At 41.6% G+C, this 22,838-nt stretch overlaps 1 protein-coding gene across 3 annotated transcripts in view; it reads left to right on the forward strand.

Annotated features, from left to right (window-relative positions):
- SRGAP2 (SLIT-ROBO Rho GTPase activating protein 2) overlaps window positions 1-22,838 on the forward strand; it is a 196,833-nt gene that overhangs the window by 94,483 nt on the left and 79,512 nt on the right. For all 3 annotated transcript variants that reach the window (XM_074977234.1, XM_074977235.1, XM_074977236.1), the window contains exon 3: window positions 10,409-10,571. In XM_074977234.1, the coding sequence (XP_074833335.1) occupies window positions 10,409-10,571 (163 nt within the window). The remainder of the gene's footprint in view (window positions 1-10,408; window positions 10,572-22,838) is intronic.

The following is a 22,838-nucleotide window of genomic DNA, read 5'->3' on the forward strand; positions in this document are numbered from 1 at the left end:
TTCCTTAAAGGGAGAATATTATTATTAAAAAAGACTAAACAAATATAAGACTGCAGGATTATAATATAAAGCAAGATTATAAAATAGCTTTCCAGAACCAGGATAATCTTCAGAAGTATGATGCTGAGCATTAGTTGACAACTGCTAAATAGAGGAATGGCCAAGACATCTCAGCATGAAATTCAGATGACTTCCTGGCAGCCTGTGAATTGAAGTAGAGGATGCAGAACAGGTCTGGCAGCCTTTAGGCTGAGCGCTTGTAAACAACAGATGTTCTGAACTGGAATGTTTGGAAGGAAGGTTGGAAAGCTGGGATATATGTCAGTGCTTGGAATTTTTGAATTTCCATTGAGCAGTGTCAGGAAGGCTTTAAGATGCTGATTCAAATCGGTATCTACACAAACTTACTATTAGGATTGCTTATTTGGCAGAGATGGGGGGGAAGGATTCAGGTTTTTGGATGGATTTAGTAAGATAGTTTGGCAAGTATATTATTAGATAGGGATGAATTTTTTAAAGTTATAATTATAATGATATGAGAGATGTAAAATCCTCTTTAGTTAACTGGTTAAATGTTTAATGGGTTAAATGGGAGGAGGGCAGCTAGGGGTGCTGCCCCTGCCATGCTCTAGTGCCCTTGCCTACATCACTCCCGGGCTGGGCCTGCTGTGGACAAGGGCTGCTCTGGCTGAGCAGAAGTGTCTCATCTGGCTGTAAGCCAGTAACCCTTATCAGCTTTGGGTGAAGCTTACCAGTTAACTATTAATGTTCTTAAGTGATATTTTGTCCTCTTACATGTTTTTCATTAGAAATCACACATTTTTTATTTCTTATTCTAAAGGCATTGGCCTGCTCAGTAACTCTTGCCAAAACCTGGAAGGTTAGACACGAGTCTCCACTAGACTTGTGTAGACACAGGGAGGGTGTGTTGGTGGTGTTTTGCCTTCATATCATCTGTCCCCAGTGTACAGTTGGATGGTTCAGGAGGCTTGTCCACACTAAATCTTCCATCATTGTGACCACAAGTGGATCTGCACAGGTGAGGAATTACAGAACCCAATTGTCCTGGTATAAATTCAGCTTCCATCTATCTAGTAGCCCTGATAGGACTTCAGTATGTCATAATATTTATTTCTCACCCTATCCTTGTTACTGTGTTTTAACAGTCACTGCGCACAAAGGGAGTAATGCTGCATACTCTCTAAACGGTTCTGGGGATGGGGGAGCATGAGTTTGTAGAGCTAATAGCTGACAGGATAGTAGCCACTACACTAATGTTGCAATTGATGTTATATGGGAATAGTAAAATCATAACAATGATGCTGTGATATGAAAAAAAAAAAATCATTTACCAGGTCTATAACCATAAATGTCTGGGTAGCCGACTCCTATGTTCCAGTGGGGCAAAAACATTAATTGCTATCCTAAATGGTGTACAATATCAGAGTTTTAAATGATCACTGATCCTTCAGTCAGTCAGTCTACTATGGCACTGATCCAAAACTAAATCCAGTTACACTAGCCAATGGCCAAAGTAGCTTCCATTCTTTGGAAATGTTTTGTCTTCAGGAGGCTCTATAAATCCATGCAAGATATATGAAGAACTTGGTCCTTGTCTCGCTTGCCCCTCAGGCATAAAACATGCTGCACTCCCACAGAAAATTAAAAGTCCCGTGCAATACTGAACGCAAGCTTAAGTTAGAGATGCTGTGAATGTTTAGTATTTCATGTGACCTGTTTTTTCTTTCTTCTTTCTGTCTGTTTGCGAATGCCATACAACTGTTGGAGAGGAGGAGGGTTCAAAACAAAAGGGTTCCATGTCATTCTCTTAATTAGTAAAGGAAAACCATTGGATGAGCAGAGTTCTGCTGAGCAAGGGTTGCTGGAGACTGAAACACTGCCATTTACAAAAAAACAGGCATTTAAAATGCCCAGTATTCTGTGGGGGAAGTTCTTAGTCATTTAAAATGCTCTCAGAGCCTGCCTGCGTTAGGAATCCTACTCTTGGTCGAGATTCAATGGGAGTGCCTGTATCAGGAAATCAGGCCTAGTGTGGACAAGGACTCAGTGGCCAATGAGGCCACGTGATCTGTTGGCTTTTAAACTGACATGTAAAATGTTTTATTAAAAATAGTTTTCTTCTGCTTTTATGGTGTATAAAGTCCATTTTCAATTTTTTTCAGTATTATGTCCCTTTTGAGCACCTATTTCTAGCATGACAGCAGAAAGTTCGCTTAGTAATAATGAAGTTGAAGGGCAGCTGGAGAACTTGTATACTCCCAGATGTGAAGTCCCCAGGCAGTGTCCACTTGAAGGCTAAATTTTTCAGAGGTTTACATTGGTTGCAAAGCTGTTCTCTTGTGCTATATTTATTCTTTTCCAGCTATTGTTTCCTGACTTCTCCCTACCTTCATCAGTTATAGTCATCTTGTTGAACAACTCCTTTAGGAGAAGGTGCTCCAGTACTGGGCAGTGGTACCTTGCAGCGACACCTCACTTCATGAACTGTCCTGTTTTGTGATTTTGCTAGAAGAGACAAATGGTCTGTTGTTCTACAACTTCCTTGGCCAGAGATCATGTGGCTGGGTCATTTAATAACTTAGAAGGTCTGGGATTAGTCTTTCACTGTACTTGGACAGACTAAAATCTGTGAAATGAAACTCCAGGACTTTGCAAAGACAAGTCTCCAAAAAGCCACACACCTTAAGAAACTGGTTAGATTTTTAAGCTGGGTGCAACCTCCCTTTCCGCCATTTCTCCCCATAAATGCTCAAATCCAGTTCAGTCATGGGCAGTAATTGTTGATGCGGGATGATCTGGGACCAGGGTATTGCCATGAAGAGTCCAGGAGAGGGTTTGGGTGCAGGAGAGGATTCTGGCTTGGGGAGGGGCATAAGAGGGGGTTCCGCATGTGGGAGGGGGTGGGGAGACAGAGGCATCCTCTGGCCTGGAGGCACCCAATTAAACAGCTCCTGGTAAGCAGCACTTTCAGGCAGGCTTCTCTGCCCACCACACAGCTCAAAGCTGCTGGCTGTTGAATGTGGCTCTCTGTGCTGCTGGGAGAGGCTGCGGAGGAGCTGGGAGAATTTGCTGGGGACTGGAGCAGTGTGTGAAGCTCTCCTCCCTGCAACACAGAGAGCCCCAGGGAGCAGCCAACCCCTTTGAGTATTGCTGCCCCATGCCAGAAGTAGGCCATGGGCTGAAATAAAAGAGTTGACAGGCTGGACCTGGCCTATGGGCCAAATTTTGCCCTCCCTGGCTAAAGGTGACCTCCAACAAGCTCTCTAGATCTACCTTTGGCATAGCACAGTCTCTAAAGATTAAGAGGGGGTTCTTTTTTTAAGCCCTGGGGCCGAGCACCTTCTTTTCTGACTTCAGGAAGTGTTATGATCTGAGCTGAATCAGCATCTTCCATGTGAATGCCTCTAAACTTCGGGGGAAGTTCAGACCCAAGCTTTGTATTTTGGGTTTACGTCTGTATTAAATATAATTCAAACATTTTGCCCCTTGAAGCAGTGCTGTCAAACCTAGAAGACTGGTTGTGATTTGATCCAGCTTTTACACTTTCCTTTTCCTTGTGGGTTACCTGAAATCAGAATAAAATGTGCCAGCCCTTCTGAGAATTGCAGTGAGCAAGAATAGCTGCAATTCTGCCTGTAATTATGGCTGGAAATTACATTTTTAACTTCCTATCTCCATTGGTTGTGTGGCTTTGCTGTATGCTGTGAAAACAGCTGCCACATTCCACCCCAGAGACTGCTGCAGTTCAGAGGTGTCTGAATTAATTTGTGTGTGTGTGTATATATAGCTTTTGTTATCAGGAGCCACTTAAAAGAAATCCGTCCCCCTCCACTATCCTTGGCTTTGCCTTTTCTAGTCCATCCTGTCTTTCCTGTCTGTGTGTCCGTCCATCATCCCTCACCCACCCGACTGTAATCTCTTCAGTAGAGGGATTGCCCTTAATTTTGCCTCTTATTATTGCAGACCACTGTTGTTGGTGCTAGCCAAACAATCAATCATGTTTATTTGTAAAGTGGTTGGAGTGAGAGGCGATAGATTGCATAAATGCAAGGTGGAATTATCTTAACAAGGCTTTGAAGTGGTTAAGGGAGCCCAAGATTGAAATTAAAGGAACTTGGAAATATTTGTTCGAATGAGGTTGAGATTAGGGTGTGTCACTCCCTGCATAGACTTTAAGGTGACAATCCCAATTAGACCCATGTGGGGTTTGAGATTTTTTGCTGCCAGACTGCCTTTCATGTGTGACCACGTGCAGTGTGTCAACCTGCTGTCTGGCGCCGTAAAGCACCAGCAGTTTTAGTCACTGAACCATGATGGGCCCTCACTATTTCTGCTATGCGCCTTCTTAGAATAGCTTTGGGTGTTAGAATGCAGCAGTTTGGACAGCTGGGAATTGTCCATTTTAAATTTTTAATCTCCTATGATTTCTGGATTCTGTGCCATGGTTTATTTTTAAAAAATAAAGCACATCTATTATGCTGTGCTCTGGCCTCCTGCACAGAACCTTGTCTGCAGCTACATACCTCTGTCAGCTCTTGCAAACTAAGCATGGAGGTTTTGAGAGAACCTGGGAATTGGAGGCATCTGGGGTACAAGCAGGTAGTAGACATTGAGCAGGTGATTGTTTTCTAGTTTCCAGCTGGATGTGCCATCTTGATATCAGTTCGTCACTTTGTTCCTAATAGAAGAGTAGTTAGTAAGATGGCCACTGTGGTCGGTGAGTTGGGTAATAGTGGGGTTGAATATATTGAAAAGCTGGGGTGAGGTAGGTAGGCAGAAGCAGGCCTTCCTGGTGAGAGAGGACACAGTGTGCAGGCTGGCTGGCAGGCTTTCACGTAACAGGAGTTGTGCTGGCTGAGCAAGGAGGTTTGGCAGCTCTGGATTGGCCTATTTGAGACAAGTGAATTAGAAAGGAAGCAACAGATTTTCTTTCCTCAGGAATTGGAGATAGGCTTTCTAGTGGCTAGAGCAGGAAACTGCAAGAATTACCAGCACTGGGTTCTTGTCTTGATCCACTATCATAAAGGAGAGTAGACTGATCCGCTCAGCCTCGGCTTCTATGTGTCTTATGGGGAGAGATTAATGGTGCTCTGACATCCTTCCAAGAAAGGCACAGTATATATACAAAGTAGTATTCTTAATGAATAGTGATTGCAGTTTTACCTTTAGTTTCTGTGGTGTGCAGTTGTCATCACAACTACTTCCACAAGTTGTCTTGCATCAAATTTTAACAGTAAATTTTCATTAGTCTGCTCTGATCCTTTCTTTCTTTGGGTTGTGAACTGAAGATGGTCTCTCTTATCCTATGAAAATTGAAAGCACCTTCTGCTGGGGTCAGCCAACCTAAGAGAAAGGGCTTTTAACTTCGTAAAATACGCCATTAAGTCTTTCTCTTGTGATGAAAGCTTTTATCTGGGGCCAGAATGGGAAGAGGCAGGATGCAGAACTGTGCCTCCTTTTGTATGGGCAGGCTGCAATGTAGTCTGTGCTATTTTGTGTGAGTGTAAGTGAGAGAGAGAGACTCTGAAACCCTCCTTTCCTGGGCAAGACTCTATTGCCAATCAATGTCTTAGTTGAGCAACAAATTGTTAAGCATGCAACAAATGCAGATATCAGGTTATGTGGGGCAGAACAGTAGGAAGTCCTTGCTTTTATACAGCATAATGTCTATCAATTGGAACCTACTTACGTACAGTATTGTGACCATCTGCTTTTTGTCCGTCAGCAGCATGTGCAGCGTAGTACGTAAATTACAAAGCCCTCATGCTCTCTCCTTTAAATACAATGTTTGCTCTCACCCGCTTGGTATTTTTCTTTATATCAAAGCAGCTGGAGAAAATTAATAGCCCAGAATATAAGCTGCTCCTTTCCTTATACTGCAGACCTTGAAACACTGCAGATCACAAGCTTCAGTCATTTCCTGTGATATGCTTTTTAAGGGTAAGAAGCAAACATCCAGATTAGCTGCCTTGAAACTATTCTTTTGTTTTAAAAACTTATCTATTTAATATTGTAGGTCCAATGCTTGCTAATATGGGTAGCACAATAGACGCCTACAGGGGCCTGTTGTAGTATTAATGATGTTTATTGCTGTAGTCCTTAAGAAATGACTAGTATTGATGCCCCATTATTTTAAGCACTGTACAAACAAAATAGTAAATAGTTTCCGATCTGACAAACATACAATCTACATAGATGTCAGGGGCATGGAGGGGAAATGGGTATCACACACAAGGAATGTAAAAAATGCAATAGAAACAAGCACCAAGTTTCCATGTTTGTGGGCTTTTTGTTGGTTTTGGGGTGGGTGTGTTTGTGTGTGGACTTAAGGTAAAAATTTGCAAAATTTTGGTGACCAAAGTAATGTCCACACTTAGACGTTGTCCAAAAAGTAGCGCTAAAGCGCATCTACGCTGGGCTCTGAGTCAACAGATCACAGCCACATTTTTAGCTCCCTTTTTGACAGACTGAGCAGTGCACTGTGGGTAGGCATCCCACAGCGCCTGGCAACACCACCTTTCACTAGATGATATGGGAATGCAGAGTACTGCACATCTTGGGAGTATGAGTAAGTCCCGTCAGATACAGTTTTGTTTTCCAGCCCTCCAGGGGTTTCTGGCTCCCTTTTCCACCATTTGTAAAATGGCCGGTCTTTGGCAGAGAGAAACCACTGATCTCACACCTCTCTCTCCTGTGCTGGGCTTAGTGTTGTGAGGACGTAACTCATTTCAGCAGGGTTACTGACAGAGGAAGAAGAGTTGCAGGCAGACGATATTGAGTGACATGGATAGTAGCAACCTGGTAATACATTTGACTATCACAGAACACCTGTACAGGGTAGACCATTGCTTCTGGGCTAGGGAAACCAGCACTCGAGCGGTGGGATCACATTGTTATGCGGGTGTGGGATGAAGACCTACGAAACTTTAGAGTGTATAAAGCAACTTTTTTGGAGCAGTGGGTTGAGCTGGCCCCAAACTGCCGCAGAAGGATACCTATGTGAGAGCTGTCTTAGTAGAGAAGCATGTGCTGTGTGGAAGCTGGCGATTCCAGATTGCTACTTGTCTGTTGCAAACTATTTTGGGGCCGTACTTCGGCTAGTATGCAGGGCAGTACCTGGGAAATGTGCATGACATAGTGATTGGCTTTGCAGAGAGGGGCTTTCCTAACTGTGGAGGGGCAGTGCATATTTCAATTGTTGCATCAGCCCCTCTTGTCACAGAGTACATCAGCAGGAAGCGATATTTCTCAATGATGCTTCAGGTGCTTGACAGGGAGGGAAGAGAGGTTAAAAGGAGCAGTTGTGAAGTGGAACAAACTTAAGAGGTCGAGGGAGACCATTGGAGTAAGCAGTCCATCAGCAAAGGTTAGTGAAAATTCAAACCAAACCTGTGCTGAGCGCTCAGCGTCCTCAATGATTGGGCTGTTTTTCTTTTTTTCAGTGAGAAGTTTGCAGTAACTGAACAGCTACTGGGAGATCACACTAACACTTCCTTTTATGTAACCAGTTCCACTAGGAATTCCAGGAAGTTTACAATCATTGCCAAATGATTTGTGCTATTTGGAAGTAATTTTAATTCTTTATAAATGTTGATCTTGGTTTAAAACAAGAGCACATGTCTTCACAGTAAGCCCCTATTCATATATACGTATGTCACCCTCTGCCCCTGCATTCAGATTTCATTCTAAGGCTCAGGTGGGAGTGTTGTAGCTGCTTCTGTGCTAAAGAAACTATGGAGTGTGAAATCTGCAGGCTTTTCTTCTCATTCAGAACAGACTCTGTACAGCCTCTTGATCACACAAAGAAGGATAATTTGACGAATTCCAAAAGGTGCTGCTGTGCTTCTAGAGCAACATAGCAGTGAGCAAGTGATACTGTTCTTTTGCCAACCTTCCCTGTGGTCTTTAACATACACACTCCTATCAAATGTCTTTCTAGTTTGCTGCCTTACAATCGGTTTGTTTACATTCGACATGTCTATTGGTAAGAAAAAAAAAACTTCAGATGGATTTTTATCTTTGTTTTAGTAGAGATGAGTTTTTTAGGCTGTTTTGCAGCTTTTGACACATTCTTGTCATAGTCTGGCTTTTTAAAATATTTTCAATTGTATCTCCTCCAAGAATTATACAACATAAGGAAAAACAAATGTAAACAAATGATAAACAGAAGGGAAATTGAGTATTCCAGCCAAGCTCCAGGCCTCGTCTCCACCAACCCAAAACAGTGCTCTAGAATCCCTCAGGTACTGTAGAAAATCACTGCCTAGCTCTTGGCTTGGATTCCGAAATGAAATTTTGTGAAACCTTATACTTAAATTGGGCAACTTGTCTATTTTATTGTCTCACAGTGAAGCAAGGACGTTGTCTTTCCCGTATTTTGTTGCGCTGGCATTAATCCTTAGTCTTGCTTCATAATCTCATTGTTTGTTCACCAAGGGGAGAAAGTCGGTAATAGAATGTGGGGCAGGCAAAGGGAAAATTCCAAGGTGGGCTCATGCAGCCCTCTGATAAACTGTAGAGGTGTCATTATTCTATTAGCCATAGTACATTTAAATGTAGTAGAAGTATCTCAGAGAAGCATATATTTGCTGTATCTTATATTTCCCAGCTGGAAATTTTGATTGGAAATTAAGCAAAGAAAAAAATCCTAAAATAACTCTTTTTATATAAATGTAGTAAAACAGAATCGTTCAAGGCAGATGCTGTGCTCAGTCTTTGCTTAAATATAAGTAGCTGTGCAAGGGTCAAACTATGGTAAAGTTAGTCTCTTAGGCTATTAATCCACTTTGCATGAAAACAGCCAAGTGATTTTTTTTAAATCATCAAATTCCCCCTGATATATGACCACATACAACTACATTGATACAATTATGTGTAAGTCAAAGTACCTGGAGAATCCGACTCTTGATAAAGGCTTGGTAGCACAGTAGGTTAACATCTTTTAAAATACATGTAAATATTAAATGTATGCTACAAACCATTTCATTTACCAAAATGAAAAGTCACACAGTGTAGTGTTCCAATAAAGCTGATTAACGTATCTTTTCTCATAGGGTTTGGATGAGGTAAGAGGGCTTTTGGAGGTCTTTGTATTTCACTTCCTAGGCTTGGAGAAGATCCTAAAGTTTAAATTTATTTGTGGAGCAAGAGGGAAGGAAGAGTGTAACTTTCCTGGACATTCAGCTACAAAAAGTTGTGCAACCTTGGAAACGGCCTCTCCTTGTGCTGAAATTGAATAATGGAGGATCTGATTTCTAGTTTGTAGTTTAAAAAAAAACAAAACAAAACTGGAGTGGGCTCTAGGACAAAGCAAGCACTTGTGTGAGGGATAGGAGGGAGATGATCAAAGAAACACTGTGTGCTATATCTCAGAATCGCTGTAAACCGTGCGTAACATGTTCTGCTCTCTGCTTCTGGAAATAAAGATTCTCGCAGAACTTTATTTGTCCAGGTGAGGGCAGTGACCTAGAAGGTGCTGAATTCTTTGAGTTAGGGTAAGGTAAGTAATAATCATTTACTGTGCTGTGCAAACAGAATGGCTTTGTTATAGTATTAGGAGAGACTTCAGACTTCCTGAATGCAGAATTGGTCCAGAACACATTCCTTTATTGAAAGGGATCTTTACTAATGCAAAAGTTTCATTATACAGTAAACTTTCATATCCAGCATTCTATTATCCAGAAGGCTCAAATAACTGGCATTTTAACCATAAGTAAATTTTAGTTATATTTTCTATAAATACAGTATAGTGACAGTAAATACAAATACAGCAAATACAGGACAAGTTTACTGTGTACAATGCTACTGTTGGTAAATAAAATACTCTGCATACGTTTTTGTTTAATATCCAATCTTGTTTTTCTTTAGTGTTATTCATTGCTAGGAATACCTCTGTGTTATCCAGAATATTTGAATATCCGGCAACCTCCTGGTCCCAGGGCTGCTGGATATGAATGAATCTACTGTATTCTGTGTCTTTTAAAATTTGGTCATGCTAGGAAGAGACCTGTGCTAGTTTAAAACATTGAAACATTACTGTTGCAGCTAGAGTTCTAGTATAGGTCACCCAACCAACATGGATAGAGGGCTTACCCTTTTTGGACTGAGAAGCATGTTGTAGTTGTGTAAGGACTACTGAGGCAGGACATGCCTTTTTAATGTGTCTAAGAATACTGCATCCAAACATTTCTAGAATCTAGCAGCTGCTTCCAGTAGTTTTATTGAAACATTTTGCAGTCGGTCAGATTAGTATGATGCCAATGAGGATGGTGCCTAAATGGATATTTGAAATCTGATTACACTGTAGACGACAGTCTGTGGATAACTCGTTTCAGACTGCTTGACCTGAAGTCCTATAGCTCATCCCCATTGTTTCTATTCCTTTCAGGAAGGATCAGAATGTCTTGTCTCCAGTCAATTGCTGGAATCTCCTCTTAAACCAGGTGAAGCGAGAGAGCCGGGACCATACGACTCTGAGTGACATCTATTTGAACAATATCATCCCTCGGTTTGTCCAAGTCAGTGAAGACTCTGGGAGACTCTTCAAGAAGGTAACAGCATGCCACAGCACCCACGTTTTCTTGCCTCCGTTGGAAAGTGAAACTGCAGTTGATTTGCTATCCTGTCTGCAACTTGCAAATACATTTTCATTATGCACAACTGTGCTAAGAGGTCCTTGGATGCTTGCATAATTACAGTCTGATTTTTTTTTTTGTGGCTTGAGGATGGTCCTAAAGGGAACCTGGGTTCTTTAATTTAGCCTGGTTATTGGTCTCATTACAAAGTTAACTGAGACGCTTTTAGTGCCCTGTGAGATGCGTGCGGTCTGATTAGATGCTCTGCTGATCTCTTTTGCCCCTGAACTTTGTGGGCTTGTTTACACAGTAGGTTAGTCTGTAACAAGTGAAGGTGTGACTCTAAAAGCACACTAATTGGCTAAGAACAAAATCACCATGTGGCAGTAATGGAAGTCTTAGTGAATGGCCCCAGTCTCTGAGGCTCTATGACCTCAGGTTCATAGATTGAATATGGAGCCTGACTCTCTCCACTTGACCGGATGCAGATATGAAGAATTATGTAGACTTTGTTTCAAAACTGTTTCCAACCTCTAAACTTCAACAGCAGCAAACACTTATGTATTACAATACCAGCGTCTGCAGTGGAACAATTTTTGTTAAATCTGTTTTGGAATTCCTTTCCATTTTGCCAAATAATGAAGAAAACAATTTTGAAAAGTAGATACCGAACTGCTGTTTTGAAAACCAGAGGAGAAAACCACAAAGTGGGGAAAAAGGCATTTTTAGGAATGACTTCTTGCCAGAGCACTTGAAAATTGATTTGGGAAGTGGGAGTGGGTGGCTTGCCTGTTAAGTTATATTTGTCTAGCTGATGAAACATCATGTGAAAGAGAAACTTTAAACATTAATGCCGTGGTCTCTTTGAGATTTCTTGATGATTATACCATGTGGCTGCACAGGTTGAAGTATTTTTTGTCTTGATGCTTGAGAGTTCTTTCCATTGTAAGAATGTTGGATGAAAGGGCTGCATTGTTTTTTGTGGCCAGCTGAAGAATAATTGTGTAGACACACGTCCTGTGCTGTAACATAACATGCAGAGATACAGAGGAGGACGGTTTTGACAATATTTACTGGCTGACTTTCATCTGTTTTTTGCTTGCTGTGGTCCTAATTGGTGTTATGCTAAAATCAGTGGCATAAGTTGTGTGCATGTGACTTTAAAATGTAAATCTATTTCGGTGAAATTTTGACAGTAATTGGGGCCTTCATCAGCTCTTCACTGTGGTCTTGACAGCCATTTGAAGTGTCTTAAGAGAATGTGTTCTGCCATTCTGTGAGCATCCATATGTGCTGTTAACCAGTTAAGAGACTCCATGCTATGTAGCAAGGTTTAGAGTGTAGCTTTTGGTTGTTTATATATAAAACATTATCCCAAAAAATTCTCTTGAGGGGGGCAAGGAAGGCTGTGGAATCTCATGCAAAGCTGTGGAATTGCTAGTATTCTCATGATTGGGTAGAGTGACAGCTGGCTGACTGTGATGGAATGGAAATGGCAGCAAGTGATGTGCTCGTTCTGAGTGTGTTCGTTGAGCATTAATGCCTTAGCGGCAATATGTAGCAGAATGTAATCTGATGCAGAGCATATAAGGGGAATGACATGCTTCAGTCTCATGTTTTCTTGGACTTAAGGTTTCTGTGTTCATCAGGTGCCTCCTAAGTAGCAACCAAACCAGTGTTGTTCAAGCCATGTCACAACATGACCTTGTTCTGACTTCTTGAAACTTTTTGGCGACTAAACGATAGTTAATTAGCTACTTATATGGCATTACTGAATGCCAGTTCCTCTAATCCTTCCAGAGGATAAGTAATCACTCCTCTTCAGATTTCAACAGTTTTGTGGGAACAGGATGGCTGAGAAAGTGTGAGGTAGAGGAAGTCTTGTGGAAGCTGACAAACTCTCCTCTTTGTCTGGATACTGACATGCTCCCTTTCAACACTTTTTTTCCCCTGTACAAGTGTGTTCTTATCACATTTTAAGTTAGCTTCTGAAGTGGGATTTGATGTAGATCAATTTCTTTTAAAGAACTTGTCCTTTTCCCCCACAGGTGAGTTAAAGTTTCTCAGTCTTGTGAAGCTGAAAGCCTCTCCATGTCAGAAACCCAAGTAATTTGGATTTAGTAACTAGGTTCCAAGTTTAATAAGTTGTCTTAATACTGGACAGGTATTTGATGGAACCTTATGTGTGTTATGCTTTGTTGCTAAAAAGGAAACTTGCATCTCTGCATTCTCCAGGGAAACCTAATTTGTAAGCACAATGCCAAATGTTAAATCAAAAATATTTAACTGAACTCAAAACCACTATATACTGCACTCTGTTGGAATAGCTCAGCTTCCTGAAGAACAGTCATTCTGTCAAGTGTGAACTAGCACAACTGCTGATAAAGGCCAGAAAGAGAAGTACTCAAGCAGATTTGTTAAGTGGGCTGCAGAATCTCTGTTTCTGTTGAGCAGTTAAGTGTAGAGCCATAGAATTCAGCTGCACTCTCTCATGGGTTTTCAAGTACTATATTTTAATTAACTAATAATGCTTAACATGTTTATAATGCATTACAAGTTCCAAGAGCTGCACAAACAGCTAATTAATCTTCCAAACAAACCTGTTTGGTAGGTAGGCATGTAATCCTAACTCCTTGTGACAGGCAGAGAACAGACAAATGGATAGTGTCTTACCTAGAGCTACACACAGTTACCGTCAGAGTCAGGATGTTTTCTTTACTCTCAGCACCATGACCGGTTCTCCAGACCTCACTATTTCTAGGCCTGTGGAGGGACAGAAAGATACTGAGTGCCTTTGTGGCTGTGAAGCGCTTGGAGGTGGGATGCTGTCCCAAGCCCAGCATAGTTGCATGTTCTGTATATTGATGGATATAAAGGTGTTTTGGAAAGTGTTGATCCTCTGCTGTGGTTACTGGGCTCTTGAGTGATGTGCCTATCTTCCAGAGCTGTATGCCTGCTCGTTGTTAGCCAGTGTCCCTCATCCATTGAGCAGGAATCCTAAAGAGCAGGACTGCAAGAAAGGAATGAAGAAATTGGAGGGGTCGTGTAGCTCAGTATGCTGTGCTATGGCAGCATCAAATAAACCAAGACCAGCTGAGACAGACTTGTCTGAACTATTCTTGAAAATTTCCTGAGATCTCACAGCCTTCTTTGCCAGGGTTGAGTTCTTGTAATAGAAATGCTTTCCCCTTGTATGTAATCTAAATCTCCCATACTATACAATAAGCCCATTATGAGTTGTCCTACCTTCAATGGATACGGTGAATAACTGATCACCAACTGCTCTAACATCCCTTAACATATTTGAACACTGCTTTTTTGGTTTTGTGAAAATACAGACTAATATATAGTCTGTCTGAGACTATATTTGAAGACTGTTACCAGGTTGTCACTCCCCCTTCCCCTTTTATCAAGGCTAACTGTGCCCAGGTTTTTAACCTTTTCCCATGAGTCAGGGTTTCTAAGCCCCTTCATTTTTGTTGCTCTCTTCCAATTTGTCCACATCCTTCCTGAAGTATGATACCTGGACCTGAACACAGTACTGTAGCTGAGGCTTGTCTCCCACTGCGTAGAATATGAAAACTATCTCCATCTCTTATGTACAACATTCCTATGAATATATGTGGGAATATTAGAACCTCCCCCCACTTTTTTTTCCAGCTGCCTCACATTGCCTCTCATTCAGTCTGGGATCCGCTGTACTCTCCAGACCCTTCTCAGCAGCAATGGTGGCCGGCTAGTTGAAGCAGAAGTTGATAAGATGGCAGAAAGTGGCTCCATATGTGGTGTGTGGCAGTGGCCGATTCTCTTGGGGAATCGGATACTGTTACACAGAATCTGGAAACCGTAACACCCTGCACCAGGTGTGCACCCATACTGAAGAGACTTTATTCATCTTGTGTTTAAATGGAGATTACTCCTTCACATGTTTGATGGAGTGGGAGTGGTGGTTAATGCAGGAGAATGTGACAGCAAGAGAATGAATCTTCGTTCATCAGCCTTAAAACAGATCTACTTAGTGCAAGAGACGCAGGGGAGGTGACGTAATGAGAGCATTTCTCACTCTTGCAATCTGCATAGCATAATTTGCTTATTTGGAGGGAGTGCTTCAGTTACAGATGTTAGTAGCTTGATTTATTGCAAGGATTTTTATTTTACTCTTTATACAGGAAAACGTAGCAATTGGGACCATATTGCCAGTTTCTCATCTCATTTGGGACATGGCTGCACTTTCATTGTGGCTCAGGTCACAGGGTGTTTATTGGAATTAGAGTCCCATTTACCTCTTGGATGTAACTGAAAATCATAGGGAAAATGTCAGTCATCCTCACTCTTTAAATGGCATGTGCTCCATGTAGTTTATCTTGCATAGAAGAAAACTGTCGAAGGACTCCATCATTCATTCAAGTCTGTTCTGTTTTCAAGGTATTTTCTTTCTTTTGGGTGGAGAAAGCAGTGTCTCCAGAACTCTGGCTCTGTGAGCTTGCCAGCACCTACAACCTTGCTTAAGTCCATGATATCTTTTTCAGCTGAACAAAGATGCTTTCTTGTTGGAGAAGCATTTTTTGTTCTTGAAGTAAGAAATGATTTAGAGATGTTACAGATGTAGTTGGTCCTGACCTACAAAGTGTAAGTGTGTGTGTGTGTGTGTGGAGGGAGAGAGAGAGCGAAGTACCTCATTTTTAAGATTCATATTGTGCACTCTCACACCGTGCTTGTTTGTGGATGTGTGGTGATGTAGTCTCGTCTGTATCTTAAATATGTGAAAACATAATTTTTTACATATCCTCAGGTAAATCACATAGGAAAATACCCATTTTTCTTATTTCTTTTTAAAGAGAGAATTGATTGAATGGTAACAAATGTTTGGCTTGTGGCTACCTGGGAAGAGATTTAGTCCCAGTGAGCTGGATCTCCTGCAGGACAATGTCTGGAAAGATGTGATATCTGTTGTCCTGTCTGCTTAAGGTAGAGGTAATGGAATTTAGAGTCATGACACGGCAGTAAGGTTTTAGATCAGAATTTGGGATATTGTTCCTGACTTCAGTCTTTATTTCTGGTTATAATCCAAGGTGCTGGTTATAAGCCATAAACAGGCAAGCAGCCTCCAGCTCTGAGTAATAATCCAGCCTTGAGGCCAAAAAGGCCTGGATGGCTGTGATAAGGTCCACATTAGAGAGAAATAGTTTCAACTGCTGGCCCTTGCCATAGAAGGGAAAAAAAGGCACTCTGTCACAGCTGGTGTCTGTGAACCCCAGAGCAACAAAGGATCCCAGATGCAAGGGTCCAGTCTCCTTGTGCAATTTTTGACTGAAAGAGCAGCTGTGACATTTTTGGAAATGTGGATTTTGTCTCCAGCTGCTGGGAGTAGGTGTTAGAAGCCTTTGGCAAAAAAAATCTACAGGCTGAGACAAATCCTACTGTATTGCACTCAAAGACCCCTCTGTTGTAAAAAGGTGTTATAAGAAGGATGCAGCATTGCTAGCTGTCAAGTTCTGGCATGTTTTTCTTTAATACCAATTTCTGAAATTCCAGTAGTGATTATACTTGAGTTGCGTGTAGCATTTCAGATGGCTGCTGTTTTTAGCCAGCAGCCTTGGGCTGTGCGGTGCCTGAGGACTGCGTGGTCTGCCTCTATCTAGTTAAGCTTTTTTCTTTATCTTACAATGAAGAGATCCCTTTTCACAGTTGTGATATGATGTGAAGGGCCTTATTTGCAGGAGAACTAAATGGAAAGTTGCCAACCACTTCAAAGGTATCTTTGCTGATAAGGGAAGTCGGATTTACTGCCAAAGCCAACATTCAAATGGTGTCAGACACTCAATGTATTGCTAATGTTTCTTACTGGCTGCCAGTCCTGTTTACTGCTGCACTGAGGCTTCCCCATAGAATGTTTAAACACTGAGTACCAGGGTGTCCCGTCTGTTTACAATGCAGGAGATCTTGTATGCTCTTGGGAATGACTGCAACCAGCAAAAAGCAAGGGAAGCAAAGGGTTTAAATCATGGGTGTCCAACCTTTTGGCTTGCCTGGGCCGCATTGAGTGAAGAGGAATTGTCTTGGGCCGCATATAAAATATATAATACAGTTAATGTATATAAATCACGTAATAATGTTAAAAGTTTACGATCTTGTGGGGCTGCATTACTAGCTGTCCAGGGCTGCATGCGGCCCGCGGGCCACGGGTTGGACACTCCTGGTTTAAATACCAAAGGAAGCAACATAGCTCATGCCATCAAAAGAGGTGTAAAATCCACGCACTTCTAAAGGAAGAGCTGGCCAGATGTACTCTGCGGAGGTCACTTTCGTGCCGCCTCATTTGGACAGTAAGCTTGGAAATGCTCCAGCTTCCCATGCTCAGCCTCCACACTTACATGCAGAGACTGTTTTGTGTTTTGAGGGGAAATTATGCTGTAAATAATAAAGGAGCCTGATCCTGCAGCCATTATTCATGTGACTTCATCCCATTGACTTTGGTAGGAATCTGACCTCTGACTTTGAAGCTGCTTGTGTGAGTAAAGGTGTTAGCATCCAGTTCAAAGCTGTGTGTGCAATTTTTGTAAGAAAAATAAGACGATCAGTCAGGGAAGAGCTGGCCATTCTCTGTGAATAAACGAAACCAAGGGGAAGTTCTAGATGCTGTCTGGCCGTAATAGGAACAAATTGATGCCTCCAGGGAGAGATTTAAATTGTTTCTCTTCTTCCTATAATTGATACGTCCCTGTGTTCCAATATTGTTAGGGTTCATATGCTTGAGTCTCTGTGCAAGCCTATGCTTCCGTTCCGATCTTCTCCATGTCGGTCTTGGGAGAATGTCAGGCTTTGATATTTAGGCTTCATTCTTGTGCAGGCTGCTTTTCATTCTCGCTCTCTGTCTGCACAGGAGCACTCCTTTGATTACTCCATTTGTATCCTTGTTGAGCATGGCCTTTTTTTTTTTTTTTTTTTTTTTTTTTAAAGTATCCTTTTTTCCCCACTTGGTTTGTTTCTCTTGTTTTCATCCTTTGCCCCCAACCCATTCTCTTTATTCCCCTGCTGACTCCTGGATTTTCCATTAACTCTTGATTTCTCTGTATCATGCAAGCTTTATTTCTAGGTTAGTTATCAGTTACCCTTATTGATAACTCTCGAGTAAGGTTCCTTGACAGTATTGTACAGATATACTTTTGAGAAGAAGTCTTTTCCATTTGGTCTCTTTATTCCCTAGTTCTCTGCTGCTTCTCTGAGTCTTCCCTTAAAGCAAACAGATCCCATGTGTTCTTTTTTTTTTTTTTCTTAAGTTTTTGTTTTTTGTTTTTTTTTAAATAGACTAAAGGAGTTATAGTTTGTATCCAGTCTCTGGGCATGTTTTTCTGTAGCAATTCCAGTTGATTAGCTTTCTGTAACAATAATGTCAAGTGAAGTATTTGTATGGCACTGTAGCTGTTTCTTGGTGCCATAACTTGTTTCATGCTCAAGTGGATGATCTAAGTGGTCAGCGGAAGTGGAAGCAAAATGTTAAAGAAGTGTTAGGAGCGTATCTCAGTGAGGAAGCAAAGTTAGTCTGGTCAGTCTTTCTGCTTCTGCAACCACTTCCTTCATGGGAGACTTCCAGGATACAAGCTCTGCCTCCTCCCAGGCCCTTATTTCCTGATGCTCACAGAGAGGCCAAATTACCCTTTGAAAATAGTACAGCAGTATTTTACAGTAAAAGCACAAAATGCTACAACGTCAGGGCTGCGTTTTCCACTACATCACACTTGAGCAATGTGTCTCCACTTTCAAGGTCCTTTGCAGCCTAATGCCTGCATATTTACCTCTCGTGTGATTGAGATGTTGATTCCCACCTCTGATATATCATCTGTCATTGCCATCTAGTTGAATTCACAAACAATCACTTGTACACTTTTGCCTGTGCTGCCCCACACACTTGCAAGGAGCTCCCCATAAACATATATGCCTCACCTCATTCTCCTCCAATTATTTCCATTACGCATTCACCATGGTGCTTAGAAAAATCAGCTGAACGATTGGGCTGCTGGTATACCAAGGCTACAGCCTATCATTCAGACCAATATTCTCATTGTTCCTTGAGTTTCCCCACCCCCATCCACCTGTTGTCTCTGCAAGTAGATTGTAAGATCTTTGGGGTATGTTCCAACCATCTCTTTATTGTTATAGCATACTACAATAGGATCTTGAATGACTGTGGGCTCCTAGGTAGTGCAGTACAAATAATTTCAACTGTCGTCTCTTGGGTGATGATTCTAGTTTTTCCTGGTAAGGACAGTCACCACCTAGCAATGATTGTGCCTGCAGGAATCTCTGGACCATTATCTAGAGAGAGACTTTTCAGAATGTGTTCTGTTCCTTTATCCTGTATTGCTTTTGAGGCCACACTTCTGCTATGATTTTACTTTTAAGTTGATTTCCACTGTAGTTGGAAGTTTTATCATAGGAGAAAGTGGCCCTGTCAATGGGTCCTTTATGCACAACACACCATTATGCAGGAAGCCGATTTGTGGTGTGCATCAAATTTAACTATCACCATTTTTGTGTGTCTTTAAATCTCTTGTAACAGGGCTGATACCAAGATATCAGTTGCAAATCCATCCCAAATTATAGACAACTATTAGCAGTCAAAGCTTCCTGCAAGTCTGGTGTCAGAAACAGGGGATTCCTTGTCTAATGATGCTCTGGTGAGTTCCCTGCCCATATTCACAAGGCCAGAGGAAGAAGTCCATGAAACCCTGGGGAGTGTGAAAAACCCAGCACAACTAACAAGTCTTGGATTTACTTTGCCTGTAGTGCTTGAGTGATTTGACTTTGAAAGGTGCTTTGTCCATGTGTGCACTATGTTTAATGTGAAATGAAAATCCACAGTGAGATATGGTCAGAATTCTGGCACTCTGAGGCAACGCTATCCCATTAATTACCTTAGAGATTCTTGCACAAGGTCTGACATACATGTCACTTTGTTACCATAAATACACAAGAGGTGTGGTAATATCCATGTTACCTGAAAGAGAGGGGACAAAAACTGCAGAGGAAAAAATCTTAATTGTCCTCATTCTAATAGTTCATATCCATTATAGTGATTAGTGTAGTATTTAATATCCTTGCCAGATTAGCAAAGGCAAAGTTCTGTTCTGAAATGACACGGTTCTGAACTGTCATTTGTCTCCCATCAGTGGAGTTATACATCTTTCTTCTCCCCACCCTGCCACCATAACTTAGCTACCCTGGTTAATTTTCTTCAAAGACACTGCGGCGGAAGGGAAGAATTTATAGGAAATTATTTTTAAGTGTTTGGGTTTATCAGCATTACCTGTTCATCTTCACTTCTGGGCAAGAGAGGTTAAAGTTGTTTTTTTTCTAAATGGAGTGAGTGGTCACTGAGGTGCTGTTGACGTTCTGTATCATGTCACATGTAACATGGTCAGAGTCCACTGCCCTGAGAGAAGCACTGCAGAGCTCAAGGCTGGAGTTAAAATATTTCTGTTAGCTCTGTTTCAGTCTGCAAATGCCATTCCTGTCTGTGGCACGGGCAGGAAATGTGCTGCAGTTGGCCCTTTTCCACGTGTGCAAAATGGTGTCATGTTTTGTTTTCATTTTACGGTGTCACGTTTTCGTTCTCTTGGCCTTCATTCCTATGCAAAACCAGTATAGTCCTATATTGCAGCCATATGCCTCTCCATATCTAGTCTTTTGTACATCAGCTTGGATTCAGGTCAGCCAAAGACTGTGTGACAGCCTTTTTTAGCCTCCAGGTCAGTCATCCAGCTGCGATGCTTCTAGTCAGTCATGTCAAGAGAAATTTCTCATGGCAGTTTGAGAAAAGACATTGAGGCGAGCAGGTAGGCCAAAGCTGTCACATAAGCAGGATTACAGGACATTACTTCCAATACTTCACAGGACTTTGCAGCCTGCTGTTAGGGGTCTGAAACCCTTTTCACATCTCACTTGATCAGTGAATCTAACTGGCTTTTGAATAAGAGCAAGTGCTCTGAGCCATAAAATGGTCTGATTTATTGGTGGCAGGGAACGTGAAAGCTGCGATTTAATAGCCCACAGCTGAAGATGACCCAAAAAAGAAAAGGCAAATAAGAACTGTTTGGAAACCAAAATCATGGTCCAAAGAGCGTAAGTGGCAGTATCGTAATATTGCCTTGCTGCAGCCGATTATGGTAGTGAATGGCTTTTTCACAGCTCAGGGTTTTTACCAAGTAGGATGAAATGCTAATGTAACAGTCTAATGAAGAATGTATCAATCACTAGTGCAGCAGGTGGGCAGAACTGGACCCTGCATAGGTAGTGAATGGACTTTGGCATAAGTGATGGAATTATATTGGCTCACTGTAAAGTGATGTGCCATTAGTTGGGTTATCCCCATCATGAAGGGTAAATATCTCAACAAGCTGCTTGATAACTTAGTTTTCCTTCTGTTCCTAACCAGAGAAAATTCTAATGCAACAACAGTAACAGCAGAAAAAAATTCTCATTATACAGGGCCATGTAATAATAAGTAAACAGACCACGCATAAAAATGCTAAAGAATGGAGTTACATAAAACATGCACAGCCAGAGTCTGTATAATCACGTACATGAAGCATTTCTTAAGCGTAGACCAGACCTGTCAGAAACAGATCCCTAAGTGACAAATTAGCCCAAACTTTAACTTGACCAGTATAATGTGTACAGGAAGTGAATAAAGCCATCAGAAGTGTCACAGCCATTAGGCACTAGTGCAAAATTCTACCCAGTGTTTTGTCTGCATTAGACTTTTTAAGAAGGGTTAGCAAAAATTCTACTTTCACATCTTAGTCTAGACAAGGTCTTGAGAGTCCAGCGGAAAATAATTGCTCTTCGACTTCTGGAGCTTTAATGATAACTATAAGGATATTACCAAGCTGTTTTTGGTTTAGCGTTCACTGTCCAATTTTAAATATCATGCTTAAGTTGAAGTGTTGGGTATCTGCAGTTTTTTTTAATGCTACCCTTGTCTATTTTTCACTTGAGTGGGGAGGAAGACAGTCTCATAATTAAGGAACAGGTTTTTGAGACAGCCCACTGAGATGTTATTCTCAGCTCCACTGCTGACTACTGTGATGCCAGGAGGTGGATTAAAATCATCTGCCTTAGTGTTTTGTATGTCCACACATCACTGTAGTACCTCTGCACCTTCCATATAAACCCATAGCAGAATGGATTTCATAGGGTGGTTATTAGGAATCTAAGAGACTGCCTTGCTATCAGATTGTAGCCATGTTGAAAAAGTATGTTCTGTTTGGGGCATAAAATGTTGACCGCATTCTTCTGCTGTCATATTTATTACCACCCTAAATATTTTGAAGCTGAGGTTGTAATGTTCAGTGGAATGCAGAACCGCCAAGAAAGTATGCTGTAGCTCCCAAAAATGTCTTGATTAAATTAGATGGGGGTTGGGAGATGGAACAAAGAGATCGTTGAAGCTGGTGCAGCATTCTGAGAATTAATGTTCCAGTTAAGTGTGGCTGCGACCTACAGGTCTGCACATGGTTCAGACACAGCCCCTCGTAACAAAAGATTGTGTGTGTGAGAGAGAATGAGAGCATGCTTATGGCAGCTCGCGTGGCTTGCTTGTCCTGGGCCAAAAAGGGTGTATGAAAAGGCCCACTTGAAAGGGAAATATAGATGCTGTGAGTCGAGAATGATGAAGATAGTCGCTCTGCTAGTTTTGCCGAAATATTTTTTATTTCTGGTGCCTGTGCCGGTCATCACCTCTCTAATACAATGGGGATAGCGGTGGCCTTTTTTATGCCCAGTTCCTCTTTCCTTCACATCCTCTCATCAATGCATATCTTTGCAGCAGTACAGCTGAACCCGTTGTTCTTGGTTCTACTTCCCCATCCCCCGGGTACGCTTTTATATCATGCCCTTTTCCAGGAAGAATGCAAGTGCACTTCATTGAACTAGATGATCTCCCAAATCAAGAAGACTAAACTGCTTGTTTCTTCTGCATTAAGAACTTGAAAATAGAAAAAACCAGAATCTACCTGAAATGTCACTTCAGGATGATTAGAAGGTGATGCATGCACACGTGCTGGAGCTATTATTCCAATTGGGCCTAAATAATTCTAGAGTCATGGAGTACTAGAATTGGAAGGGACCCTGAGAGGTCATCAGGTCCAGTCCTCTGCACTCACAGCAGGACCAAGCACCATCTAGAGTAGATAATTCCTGATAGGTGTCTGTCTATCCTGCTTTTGAATATCTCCAGTGATG

Source organism: Carettochelys insculpta, chromosome 26 (assembly GCF_033958435.1).
Source record: "Carettochelys insculpta isolate YL-2023 chromosome 26, ASM3395843v1, whole genome shotgun sequence".
Taxonomy (NCBI): Eukaryota; Metazoa; Chordata; order Testudines; family Carettochelyidae; genus Carettochelys; species Carettochelys insculpta.